Source organism: Patiria miniata, unplaced genomic scaffold (assembly GCF_015706575.1).
Source record: "Patiria miniata isolate m_02_andy unplaced genomic scaffold, ASM1570657v1 HiC_scaffold_16, whole genome shotgun sequence".
NCBI lineage: Eukaryota > Metazoa > Echinodermata > Asteroidea > Valvatida > Asterinidae > Patiria > Patiria miniata.
The window spans coordinates 12,217,129-12,241,037 of record NW_024037054.1 but is presented as its reverse complement, the minus strand read 5'-3'; the positions used below and the strand labels follow the sequence as shown (position 1 = coordinate 12,241,037).

General features: G+C 39.3%; 1 protein-coding gene across 1 annotated transcript; it reads right to left on the bottom strand.

The window, feature by feature from the left end:
• Positions 1-2,015: 2,015 nt before the first annotated feature.
• LOC119723031 (src kinase-associated phosphoprotein 2-like) lies at positions 2,016-23,903 on the bottom strand. Its single transcript, XM_038193508.1, has 7 exons — positions 23,714-23,903; positions 19,652-19,792; positions 10,663-10,869; positions 9,053-9,133; positions 6,874-7,085; positions 5,677-5,758; positions 2,016-4,736 (listed from the first exon to the last, which is right to left on the bottom strand). Exons 1-7 carry the CDS (start codon positions 23,760-23,762, stop codon positions 3,937-3,939), a joined length of 1,572 nt encoding a protein of 523 aa, XP_038049436.1. The 5' UTR covers positions 23,763-23,903; the 3' UTR covers positions 2,016-3,936.
• Positions 23,904-23,909: the final 6 nt, after the last annotated feature.

Below are 23,909 nucleotides of genomic sequence, written 5' to 3'. Positions count from 1 at the left end.
AATTACAACATTTCCTAATTTAAAATAAAACATTGTTAAAAACATAAAAGAAATTTGAATTTTTATCCATTGCCAAACCGGGCACTATTTTAGTTACAATAAAAGCATTTTGTATGTGTATTTGTATGTACAAATGTTGTGATTGCTTTAGAGTGTCATTTTATTCTTGGTGTGGTTTTCAGTTCATTCCATCAAAATTGAATTCAACAGGGCTGAGATTGGGTCGCCAAGGGTTCCATAGCAATGTAGGGTCCATGGGTTATGGAGTACCGAAGTGTGACGTCATTTAGAACCAGAAAGTGTAGTGCAAACGAATGGAGTACGCGCACTTGTTGGTTCACTTCGGTATTCACTTTGGTACTCCATATGTTTGCATTTGCCCAAAGGCAGCCCTTACAATACCAATTTCTTTTGTTCCATGCTTTTATAGGTAAAAACACCTTAACGGTAAAACCTCTGTAATTTCAGATTTGAAAAGGGTTCTTTAACCAGTTCATGCTGGGATTATTTTGACAAGAATGAAACGAGGCGCGGGATTACTTTTTACTCAACCTCAAGCCAGGTGGGTTGAAGCCATCACCCTCCAGCAGCACACTCGTATTTCCAGCCTCGCTCGCTGCAAGCGGGTCGCTCACAGATATTTCTGGCCATGCTCGTTGCGTGTTAATCCCATTCCGAATACTGCAAAACATTTGCATGTATACACGGCCTCCGGCGCGAACTGGTTAAAAATCCTAGAACAAAAAAGGTCACAAAAAATACAGAAATGAGGAAAAATCTTGACAATTCGGGCGATTCACAATGCAGTGCGCCACCAAGAGTTTGCCATGGCGAGTCCATTTTTCAAGTTTACGGTCGACAAAACATGGCCCATTTGAATGAGTGTCAGTAAACAACTTGAGCTTATTTGTTATAGACTGGGGCAAAGCGTTCTGCCGCCTTACAAAAAACACCATATTGATAAAAAGAAAAGAAAAGGGCAAACAGATACTCGAATCATACGCTTACGCAACTACTAACCGAAAAAACAAGCAATTTCAAATGTCCCTCGCTGCGAATTTGTCGACCATCTCCCACAATGCACTGGGAAAAATGAACTCTCCATGGCAAACTCTTGGTGGCGCACTGCATTGTGAATCGCCCGAATTCTGGCCCAGATCCACACTCCACAGGGTCGGAAAGATTTTATTATTATTTTCTTATTTTTTCGGAGGGGGGGGGGGGGGGGGGCAGCTGCGTACCCCAATATCTACTCCACTGGTATGGGCTCCGTGCCTAAACAAAAGAGGGCGCGTTTTTACCACTTTTGAGAGCCCGTGGACGGGACACACAGCGTGTGCATACTGTACTGTACTGGTTCGCGCACGAAGTACGCATGACTTCCTGAATGTGTCAAAGCTATTAGCCACGGCGTCTTTGCACGAGTGTCGGGCCTTGTCGGCGCGCGAATACGTTCAAATTGAACTTGCAATTGTCTACCAGACTTATCCCCGCCCCCAATAACTTTTGATCATTCGAAATATGCAGTGGATGGACAGGGATTCAGTCTAGGTCTCCCCAACTCTCCTTTTCTGGACGTTGAAGGAGTACTTGTGCGTGGAGCCCATAACTAAGACTTGTTGAATTTTTCCCTCAACTTTTTTCCCTTGCAGTTTTCCAAGTTGCAGATGAGAGTATAACATTAAAAATGGCTTATTTTGAAAAGTGTGACAAAAAGTTACCTCTGGCCAGTTCTGATTTGGCAAAAAACAATCACAAATGTTACCTGGTTTTATGAGAAAGCTTGGCAACGAGTGACAAAAAAAAATATGTTGTGATGCCCATACCAACTTCCTCTGAGCAAAATACAGTCTTGGAGAAATACAGCCATTTAAGACAAAGAAATCTAGCCTTAGTTTCTTGCAACTTATTTACTTTGACCCATTCCCAAAAAAGTGGAGTGTCCGTTATCTGCGGTTGACTTAGGACAGGCTAACAAAAAATTGTTCAAATAAAACCCAAAAGCTTCAGAAACGTATTGTCAATCAACAATATGTGTTTTTATTGCTCATTTTTACATCACTTACTCGCTCAGTTTTAAATTCATAAGCATCTGCAATGTATGTTTTGATATTTTGAACCATTTCACCCAATACAAAAGTAACTCGTATTTGTTCCACTAAAGAAGCCAGCATAAATGTTTGTAGACTTGGGTGATTTCAGTTCAACATTTTCACTCGATCGTTACAATTAAGTGAGAAAACCAACAAAATACATGGGACTGGAAACAAAATTCAAAGACTTTTTTTTAAATTGACATGACTACTTTATGTATGTGTAGATTGACCTTAAATAACTCTTTTTTTAATGGGGGGGGTGTATCCCCCACCCCATCTCACTTGTTTGGGGTTTAAGTATGACGCCACAAAACGGGGGAAGGGACGAGAACAAAGTTCTGCAAAAGTGCAATGAGAACAATTTAGGGTTCGAAGTAAATGCCTCCCCTTCCCCTAGATAAATCAGGGTAAGCCACTTCATGCAATAGTTACCGGTATGCAGTTCTGCATAGTGCAGACAACTTTCAAAAAGTAGAGATCGGATATTGCAATTCATGAGCATGTACCTGTTATCGTTCAATTATACCACAAAAATATATATACCTTTAAATTTCCTGCATTAAATTTCATCTCGGAGTAATATGAACGTTAAATTAAAATAAAAACTCTTACTTTTGCCCTTGGTAAGTTGCTTTGATGTAACTTAAATTGTAATTTTGAGAAAAAGTTGCTGAAAGGACATGAAGGATGGACACCAAAATTATGTTTTTATTATTGTAGATACCAGCTACTTGTACATGAAGCTTAGAATATCTGTATACAGTGTACTGCAATTCACAAATATGTCATACTGATATTTAATGATAACACAAAAATAATAATAATAATAAAAAATTTAGGAAAATTAAAAAATTTATAAAACCAAGAAAAGGGGGAGAGAAAATTACCCCCAAACCTGGCCAGCCTGGGTACGCAACAGAATTCCTCTTTCAAAGCTTTTTTCTTTCTGAAATAAAATGTTGATTTCCCTTGCAAAAAATGTACAAAATTGCCGAAGCATTCCCAAATCTTACATACATATACAATGTACATGTACATTGTACATGTACATGTACATGTAGTTCCATTCCACTTGATTAGGTTATCTTGAAAGATATGTACACAAACTATGTCGCTAAATCATCTACGAGCTGAGTTATATAAAAATGAACTTCAAAGCTTCGGGTATGTCAACACAGCTAGGTGCAAGTTCCTTTTCTTAGTACATGTTGATGGAAGTATTTACCTATTAAATTGCATTTTTTTTTCTCTATGACTAATGCATTTTTTCGGTGACTGTTGCATTACTACATTCATATTTTAGGGAAATAAGTGAAAAATAATTAAAATTTAAGCCTTTGCATAGACTTTTGATAGAAAACTATATTATTCTTATCATTTCACTAGGTATAATTTTGTAATAGACCAGTTAACAGATTTTAGTTGTAAATATATGGCTGGAAATGCCTGCAGCCTTAACATGATTAGTATATACATTTAAATAGATATACAAATGTGGGCCCAAAAATAAGATACATTTTAACAACTTTTCGATTTGCTCAAAACAGTTAAAGCGTAATGGAAAATGTACAAAACGGAACCCAGAAATTTGCATTTCAATTGAACTCTATTAGCCAACTTCCTCTGTTTGCTGAAAGAAAGTTTTCTTCTATACCAATCCAAATCCAACACTGTGAACAAAACTGATGGAATGGTAACTGTACCTTCAAGTAAACGATAATTCGAAAGCCCAAAGTGGATAAAATATGTTGTTTTATATTGGATGCTTTTTAATTAGCAAATGAAAAGACAAAGGCATTTAGCACTATAATGCATACATTTGTTGTCATGGGTTTACTGACTAAATCATATAAGCTTTCATCAGGTAGTCCTTGGGCACCAGACCCACTTTATTGTTCTTCTCACCGATCCACCAGCTGAAAGGGTCGTACTCTTTGCTGATGATGTGGACCATCTCGCCTCGTCGGAACTCCAGTTCGTCTTGGTCGTCAGCCATGCAGTCCCACAATCCGATGTAAATGTTGGCATAGTCTTCTTCCCACGGTTCCTTCCTGGGCAGGGCTGTGATCATCTCAGGCGCCGAACGAGAGGGGATAGGGGGCCCCGGGGTGGAAGTGATTGCCGGTTTGGCATGAGCTGGGCTGGATCCCGTCTTGATGTTCTTGACGTTCTTGCCCTGGTAGCTCTTGATTTGCGTATGTGGCGAGTACGGCTTTGCTGTTTGCGTGTCGGGTGCAGCAGGCATCGGTCGGTGGGTGGTTGGCACGGGGGGCGGGGAGCCAGACCTCGGGGGGTCTGGTGGTAAGGGCTTATTAGCAGCCGAGGGCTTTGGAATGCGTTCAGGCAACGGTGCTGGTGGCGGCTCATTGGCATTCGGTACGTCTTCGTAAATCTCCTCCTCTATTGGCTCCCCGTCTTCCTCATTGTCGCCCGTAAACAAGGCAACTGCAGGCGTCTCAGTTGCCCCTGGTTGCTCACCTATCTTGGTTGCTTGGTAGGCATCCAGGTCCTCATATGTGTCACCGTAATCGTCATCATTGGCTTCGGACGATGGGGCAGGGGCTGACGTGTCATCGTACAATTCTTCCGAGAGATCCTCGCTGCCTCCTGAATTGTTGGGGGTCGATTTGGCAAGAGGATCTACAAGATAAAGAACATCATGTCTGCATTACCATATTTGAATAATTAAAGAAGATGCACTCACAGTTTTTTGCCAATCAAACACAAATGAAAGGTAGATAGCTCAGTTTATAGGAAACAGATAAAGTGTGCTGGAAGGCACACAAACATATTTATTCACCTTGTTAACTCTTTGAGTATGGCATTAGTTGCAGTAATAAGATGGGAATAAAATAATGAGCTTTGATGTTAAAGCCAATTTATGGGCACAGCTTCTCTATGACAGGGTGCCCAGAGAAATCCTGAAATTCCAAGACTTTTCCATGGCTTTTCCATAACAAATTAGGGCTTTTCATGACCAATGCCTACTCTGTTTTGACATCTTAGGAGCCTATTGCTCTGGAGACAAGGTACGCTACACCTTTTCAGCCTTCCAGTTTTACACAATACCTCTATATGCACCACATATGCACAAGCAACCAGTATAGAGCATATATGCATAAAAAAGAAGTTCATGTATATAGAAAACTGGAAGACTGCCAAGGTTCAATACTACGCATCATCCAAATGGGTTGTACGGGATTCCACGACTTTTCCATGACTCCACCATTACTTTTCCATGACATTCCAGGATTTTTTCCATGACTGTGGGAACCCTCCTACCAGGCACCATCTTAAGCCAACATTTTGACTCAATGCAAGCAAAGAGTTAACAGCCGCCTCTGTGATTAATCCATATGAAAAGCATTCAATTCTATATTTTTCACCGATATAAATGCTGTGTCCCACAGGTGGGTTCAATCATGCCCAGATTAGTGTCTGCCTCCCCTCCATTAGACTTGACCATCAAAACTGACCTAAAATTAAATTACTTGACAGGTGTCACTGGTTGTGGTTTTACATCATCGTTTATTTTGGGAAACCGACAACTGCTAAACTGCTCAGCCTTTATAATACCTACCTACTAGACTTGGTCCCAGTTTGCTGGCGACAGCAATGACCTTGATCCATTCCTGCAAATCTTTCTTGTTCTGAGCGATGAACTGCAGACAAAAAGTAGAAAAGACGACAAGGATGTGTGAAACATGGATTCTGTGCACAATCAGCAATCAACACCTTGTTACAATTCACAAGCGTATTGTGTGCGGGAGACCCTGTTTCACGGGCATTTGGCACAGACTATTTGTTGCTGTTGAGGGGGTACTTACGCACAGAAAAAATGAAGAATTTGATGTACTTTTTTTATTTGGAGCATTTTTTTTATAAAGGGCTCTTATAATGCCACGAATCCTTCTTCAGTTTGTCCAAATTTGTGAACAGGTTCGTGTTTATTTATGGAATAATACAACTAAATTTGTATTTATTTCCGACCCAACAAGAACTCAGTTCTCACACAGTAGACTGGTTCCCACCTCAGCACCTCCCATTCAGAGTCAGCAATGCAGGGACCGGGAATCAGTCTACTTTGCAGTAATAATAATAATTTAATAATTTGCTTTAAGTTTAAATTATTATTATTACTTGCAGGGTGGACCCAATAAAGAATGATATAAAAGCTTCTTTTTCAGAGTGTTGCAGATGTCCAAAATAGTGGAAAGTTTGAATTGTTTTTGATACAAGTTAATACATTTTTTTAAACGTGACTGAAAAATGCCTCATGGCTGCCATATTGTAATTTGAGGTAACTTTTCAAGCTGCCCTCCTTTCGAGTGAACCAACTCCTTTCCTGTGATCAGGGGTGTGTTCCACTTTTCCACGCGCACAATGCTAACGTTTGCCAGTGTTGGCAACTGCAGTGCAAGTGGGACCTACTGTTTGCCACCAACTGTGGTGAACGTTAGCAACGAAGGCTACAGAGGTCGTCCCCTGTTTTCCCAAATGGCAGCAATGATTGTGTCGCTGCTGAAATTTTCCGTTTTGAACAGCCCAAATGAATTAGTTCATATTTCACTAGAAAAAAAAAATAACTTCCAGTTACACATTTTTCAAGGATTTTAAAAGCTGCTATCCAAATAGAGACATTTGTAAGATTGGTATACAGGGCATTTTGACAACATTTTTTGATGATATTATCATTTCTTTTTGGGTTAGGTCCTTTTACAGGATCTACTTAACAAATGTAAAATGGTCGCGTGAGCAGAATGCATCCCAGTCCTACCTGATACGAGCGCTTGGCCGGACACACCACCTCAAACAGCAAATCCTTCCTCTTGTTCTTCTTCTCAAAGTCTGGCGCCTCGCGTCCCTGGTAGCCCGTCAGCACAATCTGATTGCACTGCTCCTTGTCAGTTTTCTTCTTGTAGTAGTACAGGATGTTGCCCTTGATGACGCAGTAGCGTTTCTGCCAGGCCTGCAGACCAAACTGCCCTTCTGCAAAGAGGCAAACAAAAGTTGGGGATCACGATTTCTGGAGCCTATATGGTGTACGTCTGTGTTTGTCTGAAGGAATCCCTTAAAATACCGTACTTCTTTTATTCTAAAGATTGAAACTTTTAAGTAAAAATAGGTTTACGGTAAAACCTCAGGGATTCCAGATTCCAACAGGGATTCTTTAAAAATCCTGAAATTTAGGATAAATCCTGACCCAAAATCTTGAAATCAGAAGGCTTCACATACATTATTTCATTAAAAAAACTGAATAATCAGTGTTTCTCGAGTTAGCCAGAAAAAAATGTACAACCTTACTATAGTGGGACTTGAACCCATGAGCTCCTGCTTACAAGTGCAGATGTCTCACCCTTCAACCACTGAGCATGTCAGGGTTGGCTGGCCACATCTTTAAAAGCAGTGGTTACCACAATCAATCTCTGTTTTATATGATGGAATTTCTGTGTGTAGGACAAGTAAACTCGATCTATATATTTTTATCAAAATCTCCCTTTATTTGCATTTTTCTTTGTTAGATGCTGTGTAAAAAAAAATTATAAAAAAAATAAAAGTGATGATTCCTTGTCACCTAGTATAGCTAAACCGGGATTAGCACATCATGCCAGAAACTCTAGATTGCCCGAATTAAACACAACCCATATGCCCCAAGGCCCTTTGAAAGTATAAATTTATCCCCGACCGGAAGCTTTCTGAATAGTTTACCGCCACAATGACGTCTGAACAAGTGTGCAGTCCAGAGTTGTTCTTTATACACTTGAGGGTCAGCGCTGGGTCAATGTGACTTCCATTGATCCCCAACGGCTAAACTGACCTTTACAATTTAGGCCATCAAGAATTCCCTCAACTCAGTAAGGCAAAACATTATAGGTCGAAGTTGTCACCTTAAATCTGTGAAGGTTTTCTTTCTTTCCTTCTTTTTATGCAAAAATTACCAAGTGCATGACCTTTACGTTTTGATTAGACAAATACAACATACATGTTGAATAGCTGTCACTTTAAATCTGGTGCGCAAGGAAATTTGATATACATGTAGAATACAAGTACTGATAAAAATCAATTATTCTTTTTCAGTTTTCCTCATTGGGGTGGGGTCTAAAAAGGAGACCATTATGTACATGTCGATGAATATCCATTTATGCTGATTATTGGAAGGGACTTACACTGTGGTACTTAGACAGAGTGGAAGTGGGGAAGCTGTGATGTTCTACACATTATACAAACATTTGAGGAAAATGTCACATCCACACTGCAACCCCTCTCCATACAATAGACCAATCCATTAGGCCCCGCCCACTGCACACCTGGGTCACCGACATGTGTGCCTCTCCAATGCCACAATGCATGTTCCAGACTTTTTGGACACTGATCAAAACTGTGATTGGTCAAAACATCATTGGGCGGGGCTTAAACTTTAAAGGCATATATAGGATCATTTGCATATATCCCAAAAGTAACCTACCAAATTATTATCAAAATGCTTACTTGGGTTAAAGATTGTACCAGAACTACATGTAAACACCCCGTGAAATTATTCTGTCTGGCTAATTGCTGTCATTTAGAAGGAATAAAAAAAATGTACCTGACTTCCAACGATTAGTCAATTGACTGATTTTTGGAAAGACAAGATGGACAAAATCATGTTTTGTGATTTAAAACGTTGTGCATAGTTTTTCACTGTTTTCTTGAAACGTTGTGCATGGTTTTTCACTGTTTTCTCGAAAGCGCACATCCACTGAGCTGAAACTTCAACAGGTTAGTTTTTTAACATTCTTCTTTGGATTTTGAGTGGTGTTATTACTGGAAACGAACAAAAGGCATGAAAAGCAAATAATGGATCAGTCTATTTGCCTCCAGCCCGCAAAGAATTAGAGATAAGTGGTCAAGATGTAATATATATATGCCCCTTCAGATCCAAGGATGAAAAACAAAACCAAAACATGAATATTTACCCTTCCGTTTCTTATCCATATAACCTTCTTTGCTTGAAGCAGTTAAGTCGGACGCTGCAATTGGGTCCACCTTCACATCACCTAATAGTTAAAAAAATAATAATAATAATAATAATAAAAATAAATCAAAAAAAAAAAATGCAAATTAATAAATAGAATTTTTTTTAAAAACTGAATAATCTAAAAATTAATGCATGCATGTATATACTTGCATCATCATTCATTTCTTCCTGAAAAAAAAGAAAATATTTTCCCAAAAGTATTTGGGTTTTTTATTTTACAAAGATTTTGGGTAGAAAATATGTACATGTATGATCAGTCAGTGTATATTGGACCTAAACCTAAGCAGTTGAGGAAGGAAATACCAATTTAAGTTGTAAGGACAAAAATTCCCAGGGTGCTCATTATTCAAGTGAGTACCGATGGCCTGATTCCGATGGGCCCCTGGATGGATTGGAACCAATAACAGCAGAGAAAGAGCATGTAGCTGTAATGTCTCAGCAATGTGATTTGCGTTTCTAGTGGGATTCGAACCAGTAACAATAACAGTTGTGCAAAACAGGGAAAGAAGATCCGTACGTGTATGACTGCATACATGTACGTGTTTATGTCATGTATGTGCATGTTCAGTTAGCAGCCTGATTTGAAAAAGGAACATCGGATATATGAAAAATTTGATGCTTTACCCCGTTCTATGAGGTTGTCAAGGTCTTCTAGAACACCAATGGACAGCAGTCCTTCTGATTTGAAAATCACAGGCGTGTGGAAAAAGGCACACCTGGATTTTTCTACGTGTGTGTTTTTTCCTAGGTGTGTAGTTTTCTAGGTGTGTGATCTGTGGTCCAGGGAAATTCAGGCCTGCAATTATTCACACTTCTTGGGAAGCTTTTAGGTGTGGGATGGTGTGGGGGTGTGATTGCACGCCTCAAATCAGAAGGACTGGGACAGGGTATTAAAAAAATGATAATTAAAGGAAGCATGTAATGATCTGGTTTGATGACTAATTAACTTCAAAACATCAGTGTGTTTGTGTCAGTACAATGTTAAAGGTTGGTTAAAGATCAGTCACTTTTAATGTGGCAAACATAGACTGACTTTGAAGATTATATATTTGAAACAATTTATAACATTGAAAACTAATAAAGGAGAGTTTTGGCTTTAAAAACAAAAATTAAAAAGCTGCTTTGCACCCTCTATCCAGGAGCAAAACATTAAAGTTGTTGGGAGCATCTGCTGTAAGCCCATTTTCTTGACGTCAAGGTACGGCTCTACAATCAAACAACTGTTTTGTGCCATACTCACACACAGTGAGTACACTATACACACAGATTGTTTAACAATTCGCTTTAGAATTCAAACAATTTAGGCATATTTTATTTTTAAGTGACTGGCTTTAATCAACTTTCCATCCTATTTGTGTGTACCATTCGGGAGTCGCAGATGACTGAGTACACAACCAACTGATTTCAAACAAAAGTTGGTCCGCGTCTGCATTATTTAGCCATGACCCGCAGTAACACACGTGTCTATGGGAAGTGGCTACAACTGCTTCCATAGGTCCATGTGTGATCGCAAGCTGTATAGCCAAGTAATTCAGTCACAGCTCTTACCATAAGGATCTCCGTCCAGGTCAAACATCCCACTCCTATCTTCTTGCTCCTCCCCATCATCCTGGTCGTCGGAGTTCTGAGACGAGTCGTTGCTGTGGGTGGACTCCGGCACCGTGTCTTCATAGATGTCATCGCATTCATCTTCCCTTTCCTCCTGAATCTTGTCGGCCGACAGACTGGTTGGCACGTCCACGTCCGCATATTCCTCTGGAAATCAAATTTCAACATTATAATCATTGATTTGGCTCATACCAATCACTGGTAATTACTGGTGACCACTGACTAAAGGTCAGTTCATACTCAGCGCCAAAGCGGACGCAATTGCGAATTTGTGACGGCACGGCGAGTCTTCGTGCTGCAAATTCGCAAAGGTTGAAGGCCTTTCAACTCCGGCAAATTTTCTCAGTGAATGTTTCGTGACGTCAAATTCATTTCGCATTCACATGAAGTATACGAACTGGCCTTGATTTCTTTTAGCTCTCACTGCATGGATTTTATTTTCCCATGTGACTGTTGCACTTTGCTCATTTACATACTATAAATACAGCTTACACATGAATGAAAGATTCCATCCGACATGCAGAAAACCCTTATTATTAATATTTTGGTACCGGTAGGTTAGTTATGGGATAAATGCAAATGATCCTAATATATGCCTCTAAAATATCAAGCATGGATAAATTATGGCAGTGTTTCTGCAGCTCTACCGTACATTGTACATAAAGGTACAAATATTAAGATGGTACATGTACTTTTGGAATTCTATCTAAAGTTCACATACATTTCGTCAAAGTTTCACGAAGAGACAAATTAAGTGTACTGAGGGAATAGGGAAATTGTCTCTTTGTGAAAACTGTGACAATTTGTAACAACACTGATTCAGCCACAAATACATGTACAAGCATGTACATGTGTGAAGGCCAGAATGTTCACTGTATAGGCATATTAAAGTACACGGTTTTAAAAATGACATCATTTTATCAAGACTAGGAAATGGTCAATGATAGCAGGTGACAAAGCCTTGACACAGATACAGTGGTCATATGCACCTGTTGTGTGTGTGGATGTATGTATATGATGTCATTTCCTTCAGGACCACAAACATGACAAATATCCTAGAATTGCAAATGTAGATGTGCATACGCACTATTGATCAGACAAAAAAGGGGAAAAATTGTCCCTGAAGTTGAATCCACTTAATTGCCTGAGGTTTTAAAGGTAGAGTACAGCAATTGCTTCATTTGAAGCAACAAAACTGCTCAAAATCTAAAGATGAGTGCTTAACAACTAACCTGATGAAGTTTTAGCTCTGTGAATGCCGTCTACTCGGAGAAAATTGAATATTTTAGGATCTCAATTTCAATTCCAAAGTTGCCGAGTCATATTTTGAATTGCGCCCGAAATCAGCATCCAGAACACCTTCTCATTCAGCCGACTGCAGCTATACGATGTCACGCACTGAATCAATGAATAATACCAACTGCGCGTGCTTGTGCGCACCCCATTCACAGATTCGCCCAATTACAAAGCAAGTACTATAACGGAAATTTCCATAAATGCGTCTCTTGACTCATCTTTGGCAATGACCTTCTTTTCCTGTTTTCTTCAAAATGACAACATGCCAGAAGAAATACTTTCCAGGGAGTTTAGTGCCATTACTATATTTAAACCAAGTAAGCCTTTTAACAATAATTTGGGCAGTTACTTTTTGGACAGCTGCAAATACATCTACTCTACCTTAAGGCATGAAAGATGTGAATGCGTAAAGGTTGCAAAACAGATCCATTTCTAATGAGTGGCAGATGTCATCTTCTGTACAATTATACAACTATTAAGGCAAGACTCTTTAATTAACAACGGCAACAAGAACGAACAGTGAACAGAAAATGATGATTAATTGTGATTGGCAGGTAACATTTTATGAATCATTTCTATTAAAAAATATCATAGGTATATAAAGTACTAGCATGACTGGTCAATCAATCCCTACCATGGAGCTTTTCTGAACAGGTGTGTAAGGATTTCAAATCTTTTGTTTTATGTTAAGGGGGACAGAGTGGTGAGTTTTAACTATTGCGAAAAAAATCTCTATTTTCACTTTCTCTAAATAATTGTAAGTATTTGCAAACAATGCCGCCTAATTCACAAGTTTTTGCTATGATAACAGGATTTGGAAATGATACCCGACTCTAAAAATTGCTTTCACCTACATGTAATTAGTCAATGCCTTGGTTACTGTGAGAAGCTTTGTTTGGAACTGTTAAATCTTTAACCCAGCCCTGTATTTAAAGCTGATCTCTCATTAGTCCAATTAACCTCTTTCCCTAAACAATAAAAAGTCCAAGCCAGTTCCTTTTATCCTGTTTACATGTACGTATATGACTATTCAGATGAAATGCGGAAGAAAGAAAAAACAATTGTGGAAAACCCAGTCAAAAGGATGCAAAAAGGCAAACAGGATGTGGATACATGTAGAGTGCATTGTACCATATGTTCCGGGGCCGTTGGTATGTTTGGGGATTCCCCTAAACTGTTTGCCATCTGTCTGAACCAAAAGGCTCTCATTTAAAAAGGAACACTTTAGACAAACACCAAGTTACATGCACCTCAGCAGATTTCTTGGCATTGGGTGAAATGGGCTTTTTTTTTTTTGAAGGGAAATCCCCTTCCAAATCCAATGCATATTACACAGATTTAAAGTCTTTGCAGTGCTATGCCTCTGTTCTGCAGAAAATTTCTACAAGAGAAATTCCTCCTGAGCTTTTGATTTACAGACAAAAAGTACATTTAAGTAATTGGTCTTCCATTTTTAATTTTTTTTTGGCAACACTCTTAATGCTGACATACAGAAGTGGGACCAACCTATAGGCCTATATATGACAGTGCATTGTAATTACAGGCTTTCAAGAAGACCCAGGTGAAGAAGGGATAGACAAACAGGACAAAAGTAGGACTTCGGCTAGACAAAATCAGGATAAAAGTAGGACTTTTGCAGGCTTTCAGGAGTAGTTTTTGTTGATACTCACTCATGTCCACAGTTTCATAAGCCTCACTTGGCATGTTCAGTACTCACACCACTTGTGCTCCATCCTCAACTAAGCGCTTGGAAAAGTACAGTTGCAGTACTCCTACGCCCAAACCCTTCACTGTATTTTGTGTACTATAGAAAGTATTTTATGAGATTTCATTTTTCGGACTTAAGGGACCCAAACGAGTAGGAAAAAGTAGAAATTTCAAGGAAAGAGTAGGAAAAGTAGGAGAAAGGTTAACAACTCTAGAAAAAAGTACGAAAAGTAGGAAAACTTGAAAGCCTGTAATTAAGATTTTGAAAATTACCTGTATGAATCTTGCTACCCGGTACTTCACTTATCATGCACCTTTTCAGTGCAATGTCACTGAAAGGACTAAGGCTCTTATGTACTTATCCAATACTTAAAAACTAACACAATATCATAACTGGCGTGCCACATCTACACATTTAAAGATTTAATGACACATACGGTACTATATCATTCTCATATTCCGCATCACATCTAATGAAAACAGACTCAAGTTGCATATCCTGCCTAAACATGATTTTTATGTACATACATGTGTTAGAAAGATAACTCTTCCCACATGTAACCGCCCTCGTGCACATCCTTCCCACCACAGATCCATTAGATCCGTAAACTGATTCATTTCCTCATACTGTAGAATAGGCCTATATATGACTTTTGATTTGATGACTTTTTGAGAGGATTTCACATCAGGAAGATTTCAATCGTGAATGTTAATTTTTGCCCTTCGCTGACGAAGGGGTGAGATTGTGAGAAAATGGAAAAACCATGAAATAATCGGTAGAGGGCTTGAGGGTCACAGAAGGCCCCAGAGCAACCTTGGGTCAATGGTAAAGCCACCCCTAAAATACCAATTTCTTTTGTTCTATATAACTTCATACATTTAGGTAAAAACGCCTTTATTGTTAAACATCAGGAATTCCAGATTTCAATTCCGGGGCTCTTAAATAATCTTGAAATCACAAAAAAAATCCTGACAAAAAAACCCAGGAAATCAGGACAAATCCTGACAAATCTCACCCCTGCATTGGCCGAGCTCGGCACTGTGCAAATGAGCACTTGTAGCAAAAGGTGCAGTAATTGTTCCAGCAGTCATACATGTCATGTGCAGTTTTAAGTTTCTCCATCTATTCCTTACCCACCCAGATCTTTTAAAATCCATGAAGACACTTTGGAGGATTTTGCAAGATTGAAGACGGTACAGTACAGTCACTGTTGGTTTACATTCGTGTAGAGCTTAGTTAGGGTTCCCTGAGCACTTTAGGAGAACAAAATTCCCTGATATTTCCCTGATATTTCCCTGAGAACTTTCCAAAATTCCATGAGAAATTATTTCACGTTAACGAGGTTGCTGGGAAGTTGAGAGGTGGTGTGGCACAGCCAATCGTTCTTGTCTAGAAAGGTGTGTAATATTCACACTGCACAACACCATGCAGCCATACAGGCTACATGTACCTTACATCTAGTGTGGACATTCCTTTGTCTTCATGGAGTTAATAAGAAAAAACGGAGGAAAAAAAGGATTTTATTCGCACTGTAAATACTCTTTCAACCCAATATTTGTATCATGATTTCCTTGAGTATTCCTCTTCATTTTGCGACACATAAACCTAACCCCAAAATGCCTCTAAACCTATTTTTCAGAGAGCAGGAAACCTTGTGTGGACCTGGCTAAGTCCACAGAAGGTTCACACAACCAACATCGTGTGAGGACCTGTTTTGTTTTCAGGTCCACACAATACAAAGATGGCAAGCTTAGCGCACCACAGCCAGTCAGTGGACACAACTTGGACACACGGTACAAGACCCACATACAATGTATGCCAAAATACCACCACCTTTGCCTTCTGGTAGCAGACCAGTAAATAAACTTCCATAGACCCCAATGGTAAATGCTCCCACTTCAAAAATTCGGGAAAAATACTAACAACTCTCCAAGGTGTTCGAGACACACATCAAATTAAAGCTTATTTCATCATCTTTCATTTTCTTTTCAATTTTCGGGGGGTCAACTGATGACTTTTAGGAGAAATTTCCATCTGAAGATGATCACCCCTGAAAATAGTCCTGAAGCCCATCGCCATTTTGAAGAACGATGCCTACACTCCATTGCAAAATAGAGCGCTTTTAGGGTCCAAATAATTACATCAAAATTACACAGAACTGCAAGCTCCCAGTCCTGTGCACGGCTTCCACCCATATTTTTTACAATCCCTCAAGTTCATGGCCCACAGCATGCTCAAATACCGAAGATTTTGAGGGCATGCAAATCGTGATTTGGCCGGCGCAGGCAATTTCGGACCAATTTACTGGTCTGCACCCTATAGAGAAGCGAGGTTTTGAAAAATTTCCCCAAACCACTTGTACGGCACGAGGAAGGATGGATGACTCATATTTCATCAAAAAATTGCAAGAAAAAAAATCTCTGACTGCGATTTCTGGCCTGAAAACAAACCCTCTGTTTGTGGCTACCTTACTGCAGGGCGCCCCCAACGGGCGTTAATTGAGTTTTTGCTCCTTCCGACCCCAAATTACCCCCCCCCCCCCTTGTTCACTCGAAATTGCTGTGATTGGACGACGGTCCATCGGCCCTATTCAGATTTTGGGCGCATTTGTTGCGGAACCGCCATTGGTGACCCCTTTTTAAACGCTGCCCCCCCCCCCCAGGTTCCGCCCCCCTGAAAAAAAAAACACTCCGCAAACATTTGACAACAAACGATGGAAGGCGCCATTTTGAAACTATAGAGAAGCGAGGTTTTGAAAAATTTCCCCAAACCACTTGTACGGCACGAGGAAGGATGGATGACTCATATTTCATCAAAAAATTGCAAGAAAAAAAATCTCTGACTGCGATTTTTGGCCTGAAAACAAACCCTCTGTTTGCGGCTACCTTACTGCAGGGCGCCCCCAACGGACGTTAATTGAGTTTTTGCTCCTTCCGACCCCAAATTACCCCCTCCCCCCCTTGTTCGCTCGAAATTGCTGTGATCGGACGACGGTCCATCGGCCCTATTCAGATTTTGGGCGCATTTGTTGCGGAACCGCCATTGGTGACCCCTTTTTAAACGCTGCCCCCCCCCCCAGGTTCCGCCCCCCTGAAAAAAAACAACACTCCGCAAACATTTGACAACAAACGATGGAAGGCGCCATTTTGAAACTATAGAGAAGCGAGGTTTTGAAAAATTTCCCCAAACCACTTGTACGGCACGAGGAAGGATGGATGACTCATATTTCATCAAAAAATTGCAAGAAAAAAAATCTCTGACTGCGATTTCTGGCCTGAAAACAAACCCTCTGTTTGCGGCTACCTTACTGCAGGGCGCCCCCAACGGGCGTTAATTGAGTTTTTGCTCCTTCCGACCCCAAATTACCCCCCCCCCTTGTTCGCTCGAAATTGCTGTGATCGGACGACGGTCCATCGGCCCTATTCAGATTTTGGGCGCATTTGTTGCGGAACCGCCATTGGTGACCCCTTTTTAAACGCTGCCCCCCCCCCCCCCCCCAGGTTCCGCCCCCCTGAAAAAAAAAAACACTCCGCAAACATTTGACAACAAACGATGGAAGGCGCCATTTTGAAACTATAGGTAGCAGACCAGTAAATAAACTTCCATAGACCCCAATGGTAAATGCTCCCACTTCAAAAATTCGGGAAAAATACTCACAACTCTCCAAGGTGTTCGAGACACACATCAAATTAAAGCTTATTTCATCATCTTTCATTTTCTTTTCAATTTTCGGGGGGTCAACTGATGACTTTTAGGAGAAATTTCCATCTGAAGATGATCACCCCTGAAAATAGTCCTGAAGCCCATCCCCATTTTGAAGAACGATGCCTACACTCCATTGCAAAATAGAGCGCTTTTAGGGTCCAAATTACATCAAAATTACACAGAACTGCAAGCTCCCAGTCCTGTGCACGGCTTCCACCCATATTTTTTACAATCCCTCACGTTCATGGCCCACAGCATGCTCAAATACCGAAGATTTTGAGGGCATGCAAATCGTGATTTGGCCGGCGCAGGCAATTTCGGACCGATTTACTGGTCTGCACCCTTCTGGGTCACTGTCAAATTCCCTGAGTTTTCTCTGACCGGAAAAATGGAAACTCATTATCAAGGTTTTCACTTAAATGTAATTTCCAAATTGGCTGGGAATTCTGACAGTGGTTGACTTTGAGGGTTTTAAGTACATGTAGGTTCCGTAGCAGAAATGCAACTTACATGTAGTTACAGGGCTAACTACATGTACATTTAGCTCTTAAAACTTCAAAGCAGTTTGGAGATTAAGGCTGAATAAATTGCTTGGCTGTGGCTTGCAATACATGGAAGCGGCTGCAGCCACTTCCCATAGACACATGTAGTACTGCCAGCCATAGCCAAATAATTCAGCCGTAGACCAAAGACAGACTATATACCCTCCTGATGTCATATAATATGACCATAAGGTGGGGAAGGGATGGGCTGAACATACGAAGGGGTTATTTGGTCTGCTGCATGCCCGGGGAATCTCCTAAAATTGAAACCAATGCCATATGAATGGTTTGATCTATAAATAACTCATTAATGTTAAAGGGAGGCTAGGCCCCTGTAACATATTTTTATATGCAATCCTTTTGATGCAAATTTTAGTCCCATTATCTTTATTTTTTCAATCTTCATGTTGCCATTTTCAGGGGTGTTTTAATATCTCTTTGGTTTTGCTGCTCGTGCAAAATTCCATCTTCATGAGGAAACCTGTTATGTCATTTTAGGCAGAAACTTCAGCTCCCAGCCTACATAAAGCAGGATTGACTGGCTGTGACTGTTTATGCAACTTGATAAAGCTATGCTTTGACTGTAGGTGATTGATGAGCCAACTGCGCCTACCACTTGCCTGCTTTTGTCTGTTGACTGAAATTGTCACAGTGCTTGCCTGAAATATGATCCGACTGTTGGTGACTAGCCTGTGTAAAGGCATGGCAGGGGATTGAGTTTTTTAACTACAGGTCTGTGATCAGATAACATGAAGCCATGAACAATGATGCACAATTTTTTTCAGTAAGCAAACATTTGGGTTCACAATTTGAAAAGAAGACCACTACACTGAAGAGTGTGTGCCTAAAAGTAACCTCACAGCAACAGCTCCCTCAGTTGTCAGATATACTCCATCAAATATTTAAATGTCTAAAACTTCATCCCCATAACCCCTATCCTTGTGCAGTTTTCCAACTCCTTCAGCTGTCTGTCGTGTATACATTGAAGGGATTTTCTTTGGGGAAGTGACGTTTTCCCTGGGAGTCCCACGGGAGAATTTTATCAGGGTCCGACTGGCGCTGCTTGGCGCGCTGTCAGCAGCCCGTTTTAGGAAATGGTGAATTTTCAATGCAGGGGACCACTGGTGATTATTTTGCAGGTGACTGCATGCACATGACATGGGGAAACCATCCTGGGTAATAAACGAACGACCTTGTATAATGCAATCAAATTAGCAGGGAACCGGGGTCAACCAGTAACAGGGGAAGAGCTGGGAGAGAGGGTATATTTAGAAAATTGCAAACCGATGATACACATGCAAGTTCAATTTCTTCCCAGAATTTTTCTGAATGGGTATGTTTGGATACTGTTCAAGGCCATCCAAACCTGCCAGCATTGCCAAAATAAATGATGTTTCTTTATCGCACGAGGGCAGTGATATTGTGTGTAAGTCCAATGAGAAACGAGTTACAAAACACCTGATAAAGAGGGGCTCAGGTATATTCCCAAAAAAACTGTATCATCTTTTAAAAGCTGATAAAAAAAGGTCGCCGAGGGTCGCAGGGGAGGAGGGCGTTTAGGGATTAAGAGGGTTGCCACAGCACAGGATAAACATTATGTACACACACGTGGCATTCTAAAACTATAAGGAAAAGAAACGTATGCAACTCATTGCAACTTATGACATCTTGAGAATACCTTGTTCTTCTTCCTCTATCTCAGGTGGTGAGAGTTTGACGATGATGCTGGCTACATCCTTGAGAAGTTCCTCTCTCTTCGTGTTGGTCTCTCTCTTCAGTTTCTCCTTCTTAAGGGTGATGGACAGATACGTCTCAACATCTATACAAAACCAAAGAAAAATTAAAAGGCTATGGATTGAATTAAATTGAAGTGACTTGAAGTAAACTGAATTACTTTTTTGCTCCATCAAAAGAAAATTACTTTGCTCATGGTACATGTACAATAAAAAGAATTAAAGGGAATATATAACATTTGCTTCTGCTGTAATTTTAAAAAATGGATGGATTTGGAGGGTTAACATTTTATAGCAATATTGTTCCATTAACTTGTTTGGAGTTATATGTCTTCGTAGATGCTGCAAAAACCAAGAAAAACATTCATGTTCCTGTAGTCTGGTTCCCTGACCCCTTAAAGATGAAACGGAGCAATTTATAAACGTTGAGGAATTGTGAGGTCAGGGAACCAGTCTAGCTGGCTTGCACTGGTTCATAGGTGTGCAATCGATTGCAAACAAAATGCGGACTAACGAAATATGGTAAATAGGGGGCAATATTTGAAGAAAAAGAAACAGTTTTTTCCAACGCTAGTCGGCCGACCAGCGTTGGAAATTGATACAAAAATACCACTTTTCTTGAAAATGACAGCACACTAGGTGCCACGATTTTACAGGATGCTTTAGACTGTCATTCACTAACAGTCCAGTAAGGCATTTCATGATAATTTTGTAGTTTTTTAATAATTCTTAAATATAAAAATTAATGCTTAAATGTATTTGGGTGTTTGTAGTACTGATTTGTTTTTCATTTGCAAAAACAATTTTCAACTTGCCAAAAAAAGTTTAAAAACAACAGATTCTCTGAGTCCCTGTTCAAAACCCTAGGTGGTTTTGTCTTTCCCAATGGAGAGAAAAGCGACACCTTCGTAGGCCAAATAAAAGCTGTACCTAAGTTTTATTAATGTTACAGGGAAAAAAACATAACAGTGTAAAAAAACAATGACATTCAATTAGGATGCACACATTTATAATCAAAACCCCTTCATCATGTTCATGAGTATAAAATCTTGCAGTCGTGACCGTGGATTATAAAGCACAAACTCTACAAATGTGTAAAATCTGTTTTTATATAGAGCTTGTTGTCTCATGTAGATCCTATCAAAGTTTAGAATGCTGAAAAGGAAACGTCGTTCATCCGCCTGTGGATCGAGAGTGTCAGCTGTAAAATTCATTAAAAACAAAATAACCACAAGATATGCATGCATTGCCTGGGGGAGTAGGGATGGCTGGGCCGGGGATAAGGAAATAAGGGGTCATTTGCGAGAGGATGAAGGCTGTAGGGGGAGGGAGTCGAAAGTGAAGTGGCCTTTAACATTCTGCTGATAGGAGTAACAGAATTAAGACATTAAGTGGTGAATTTTGGGAGTGGATTATTCAATTATAAAGTAATGTTTGGGTTAATTTGCCATGTATATTACGTACCTATCTTCTTTTTTTTCAATTATATTATCAATATCAATTATGTTGTCAAGACAGTTTCTACTTTTTTTTGTTTTATTTATTATTTTCAAATCATGTGCATTGAACAAACACGGTTTTGAAACATGTCCATATTAAATAAACCAAGTTGAAGATACATGTACCGGTATGACGCATGTAAATTCCATATTAAGATAGGATGTTTATATGTAAATGGACAGATTTAAGTATGTATACATGTTGCCAGTATTAACAATGTATTCAAACAGAACAAAGGTACTGGATATTTCGCTTTCAGAAATGAGACTATTTTAGGCCGCAAACAAAGCTGCAACAGGCTTCCACAGGATACTGAGTAAGGGCATAGGATACCTCATGAGCATCATGACCTCATGACTAATGGCCAAGCTAGCCTGCTGGCCTCGTTTGCCTTACTGACTGGCATATGTGCACTGTATTACAACAAGTAAGGAGCATTTTCTTACATGCATTGTATACTGTACGCTGTGAGCACGTACACGTATTGGCTCAAGTTTTTTTTACCTCACTATGCAAAAATGCTCTCTTCTACATGCAGATTTATGCTTGAGCTTATACTGCACTTGCCCATCACTTTGTCAAATCTTCTTGCTCAATTTGCAAAGCAGTTGTCAGTTTGCAGTTGACAGCTCAAGCTACATGTATCAAGTGAAGATACATACATGTACATGTGGTACATGTAGTTTGCAAGCTCAAAATTAGGTTGTATAATTTGTGTTTTGATAACTTAATGAGATAATTTACTTGTGTTTTCTTTTTTTTTTAAACCCTGAAATTGTTTTGAACTGCAGAGATAAATTAAACATGTAAAAAGGAGTAAAGATGTTGTTAAGGTAAACAGTGTTTACATTCCAAAAAATTTTTCATTAAAAAACAAAACTTTATAAATGTATGTTGCACTGGACTAAAAGAAAACTGGTAAACATGTTTAAGGGCATCAAACCTCAGATTTATTAATTTGATTTGCCAAGGACATTTTGATGTTGTTTAAGAAATTACATATTTTTCATATTAAATGAAGGTCCCTTGCTCTATTGTCAATAGGCCTGCTTTAATACATTTGTAATATGACATCACGTCACACTTTCTTCTTCAGCCATTGAGTACATGTATGTATCCCTCTTAGTCTTAGAAGCTGCATTTATCTCCCGAAGATCATCATGGAAAGAATGTTTCAACCTGAGGCCACTTCAGCAGTTGTGTACAAAGTTTATGGAGAGTCAAGTAAATGTTTCTAACAAAAAGTATTTCCTAACAAAATTGGAAATGTTTCTCATTCTCAGATTCATGTCTTATCATCATTTTGGCAATGGTTGACCATCATTGAGATGATATGAAGAAAAAAGTGGCGTCAGGTTGTAAAACATTTTCCTGATCATCATACATGTACATGGTGCTTGGTAGCGGTGCAAAGGGTGCGATGCCTGAACAAAAAAAACACATGTGTGATTTCCTATGGGAGCCAGGTTGGGATGACAGCCACCAACCTCCCATAAGAAAGCGCACATGTGTAAACAAAGCTGACATCATTTATGTCTTTATTTCTAGAAACTGTGTAGTTACAAGCACTGTTTCAATAAGAGAACAAAAATCCAGTGTGTTGTAGGTTATTTGACTTACTAAACTACATGTAGTTAGCAACATTTAAACCCAACAGGAGAGTCGTGGTTTAGGAAGGGTTTTAATTTTTTGAGGGATTTGGGGGTAAAACAATGAAGAAGACAACAAAATGGAACACAAAAATAAAGATGACAATCAATGCGACGCACCATGAATGTGCAGAACCGCATTGAGTCACATGACATCAAGTGAAACTGCCTAGAGATTCTGTTCAAATTCCAATAAAAAAATACTAAATAGTGTCATTGGAATTAAGAAAAGGTGCAGAAGTCATTTTGGAATGATAAAAAAACACTCTTGAAAGTTGAATTGAACTTGACCAAAACAAAAGAGGGGCCCGTAACTACACATTTGTCCTATTTTTAAAAGGAAGACAATGTACATGTGTAGGAAATTTAAATCTGTCAAAATGTAACTCTAAATAATTATAATATTATTAAAAGTATTGTAAAACTTAAAATTGTACCATAAAGAGTAATTGTAACAAATGTATAAATGATGATAAAAACCGAGATTGATGTCCAGTTGTCTTAAACTTAACTAGTTTAAGTTACAACTAACTAGTTACAAAGTAGCCTTCAGAATGTTAAGTAATTCAAATAATTCAGCATTTTGTCCAAACAAAAATTTTCTATATTTTTTATAAACGGAATTGTATAAATAAATTAAATGTGATATTGACTGAAAAATGACAAGGCATAAATGTACTAAGTAAAATGAAAGCATAAAACATCTACAGATTTCAATATGGTGAGGAAATACATGCGGTGATGAAATGAACATTCACATGCCCACAGCACACGATGACGATTGCTTATGCGACGGTAAAGCGACATGATCGCCGAAAATCGTAAAAACTGAACATAAAATTCTGCCACAAACATTACCTTTGAGGAACCGTTTCACCTCCTCAATGACATGCTCCAGTTCCGGCATAATGACACAACGGCAAACATCAGATAATTCACAAATAAAAGCTGTATTTTCGGAGTTTCATCGCAGCTTACAAAGTTACAAACTTCAATTTTTTTCAGCAGCTACTTCCTCATCCTGCTCGCTCAGTCACGTCGTCTGCATAAAAAT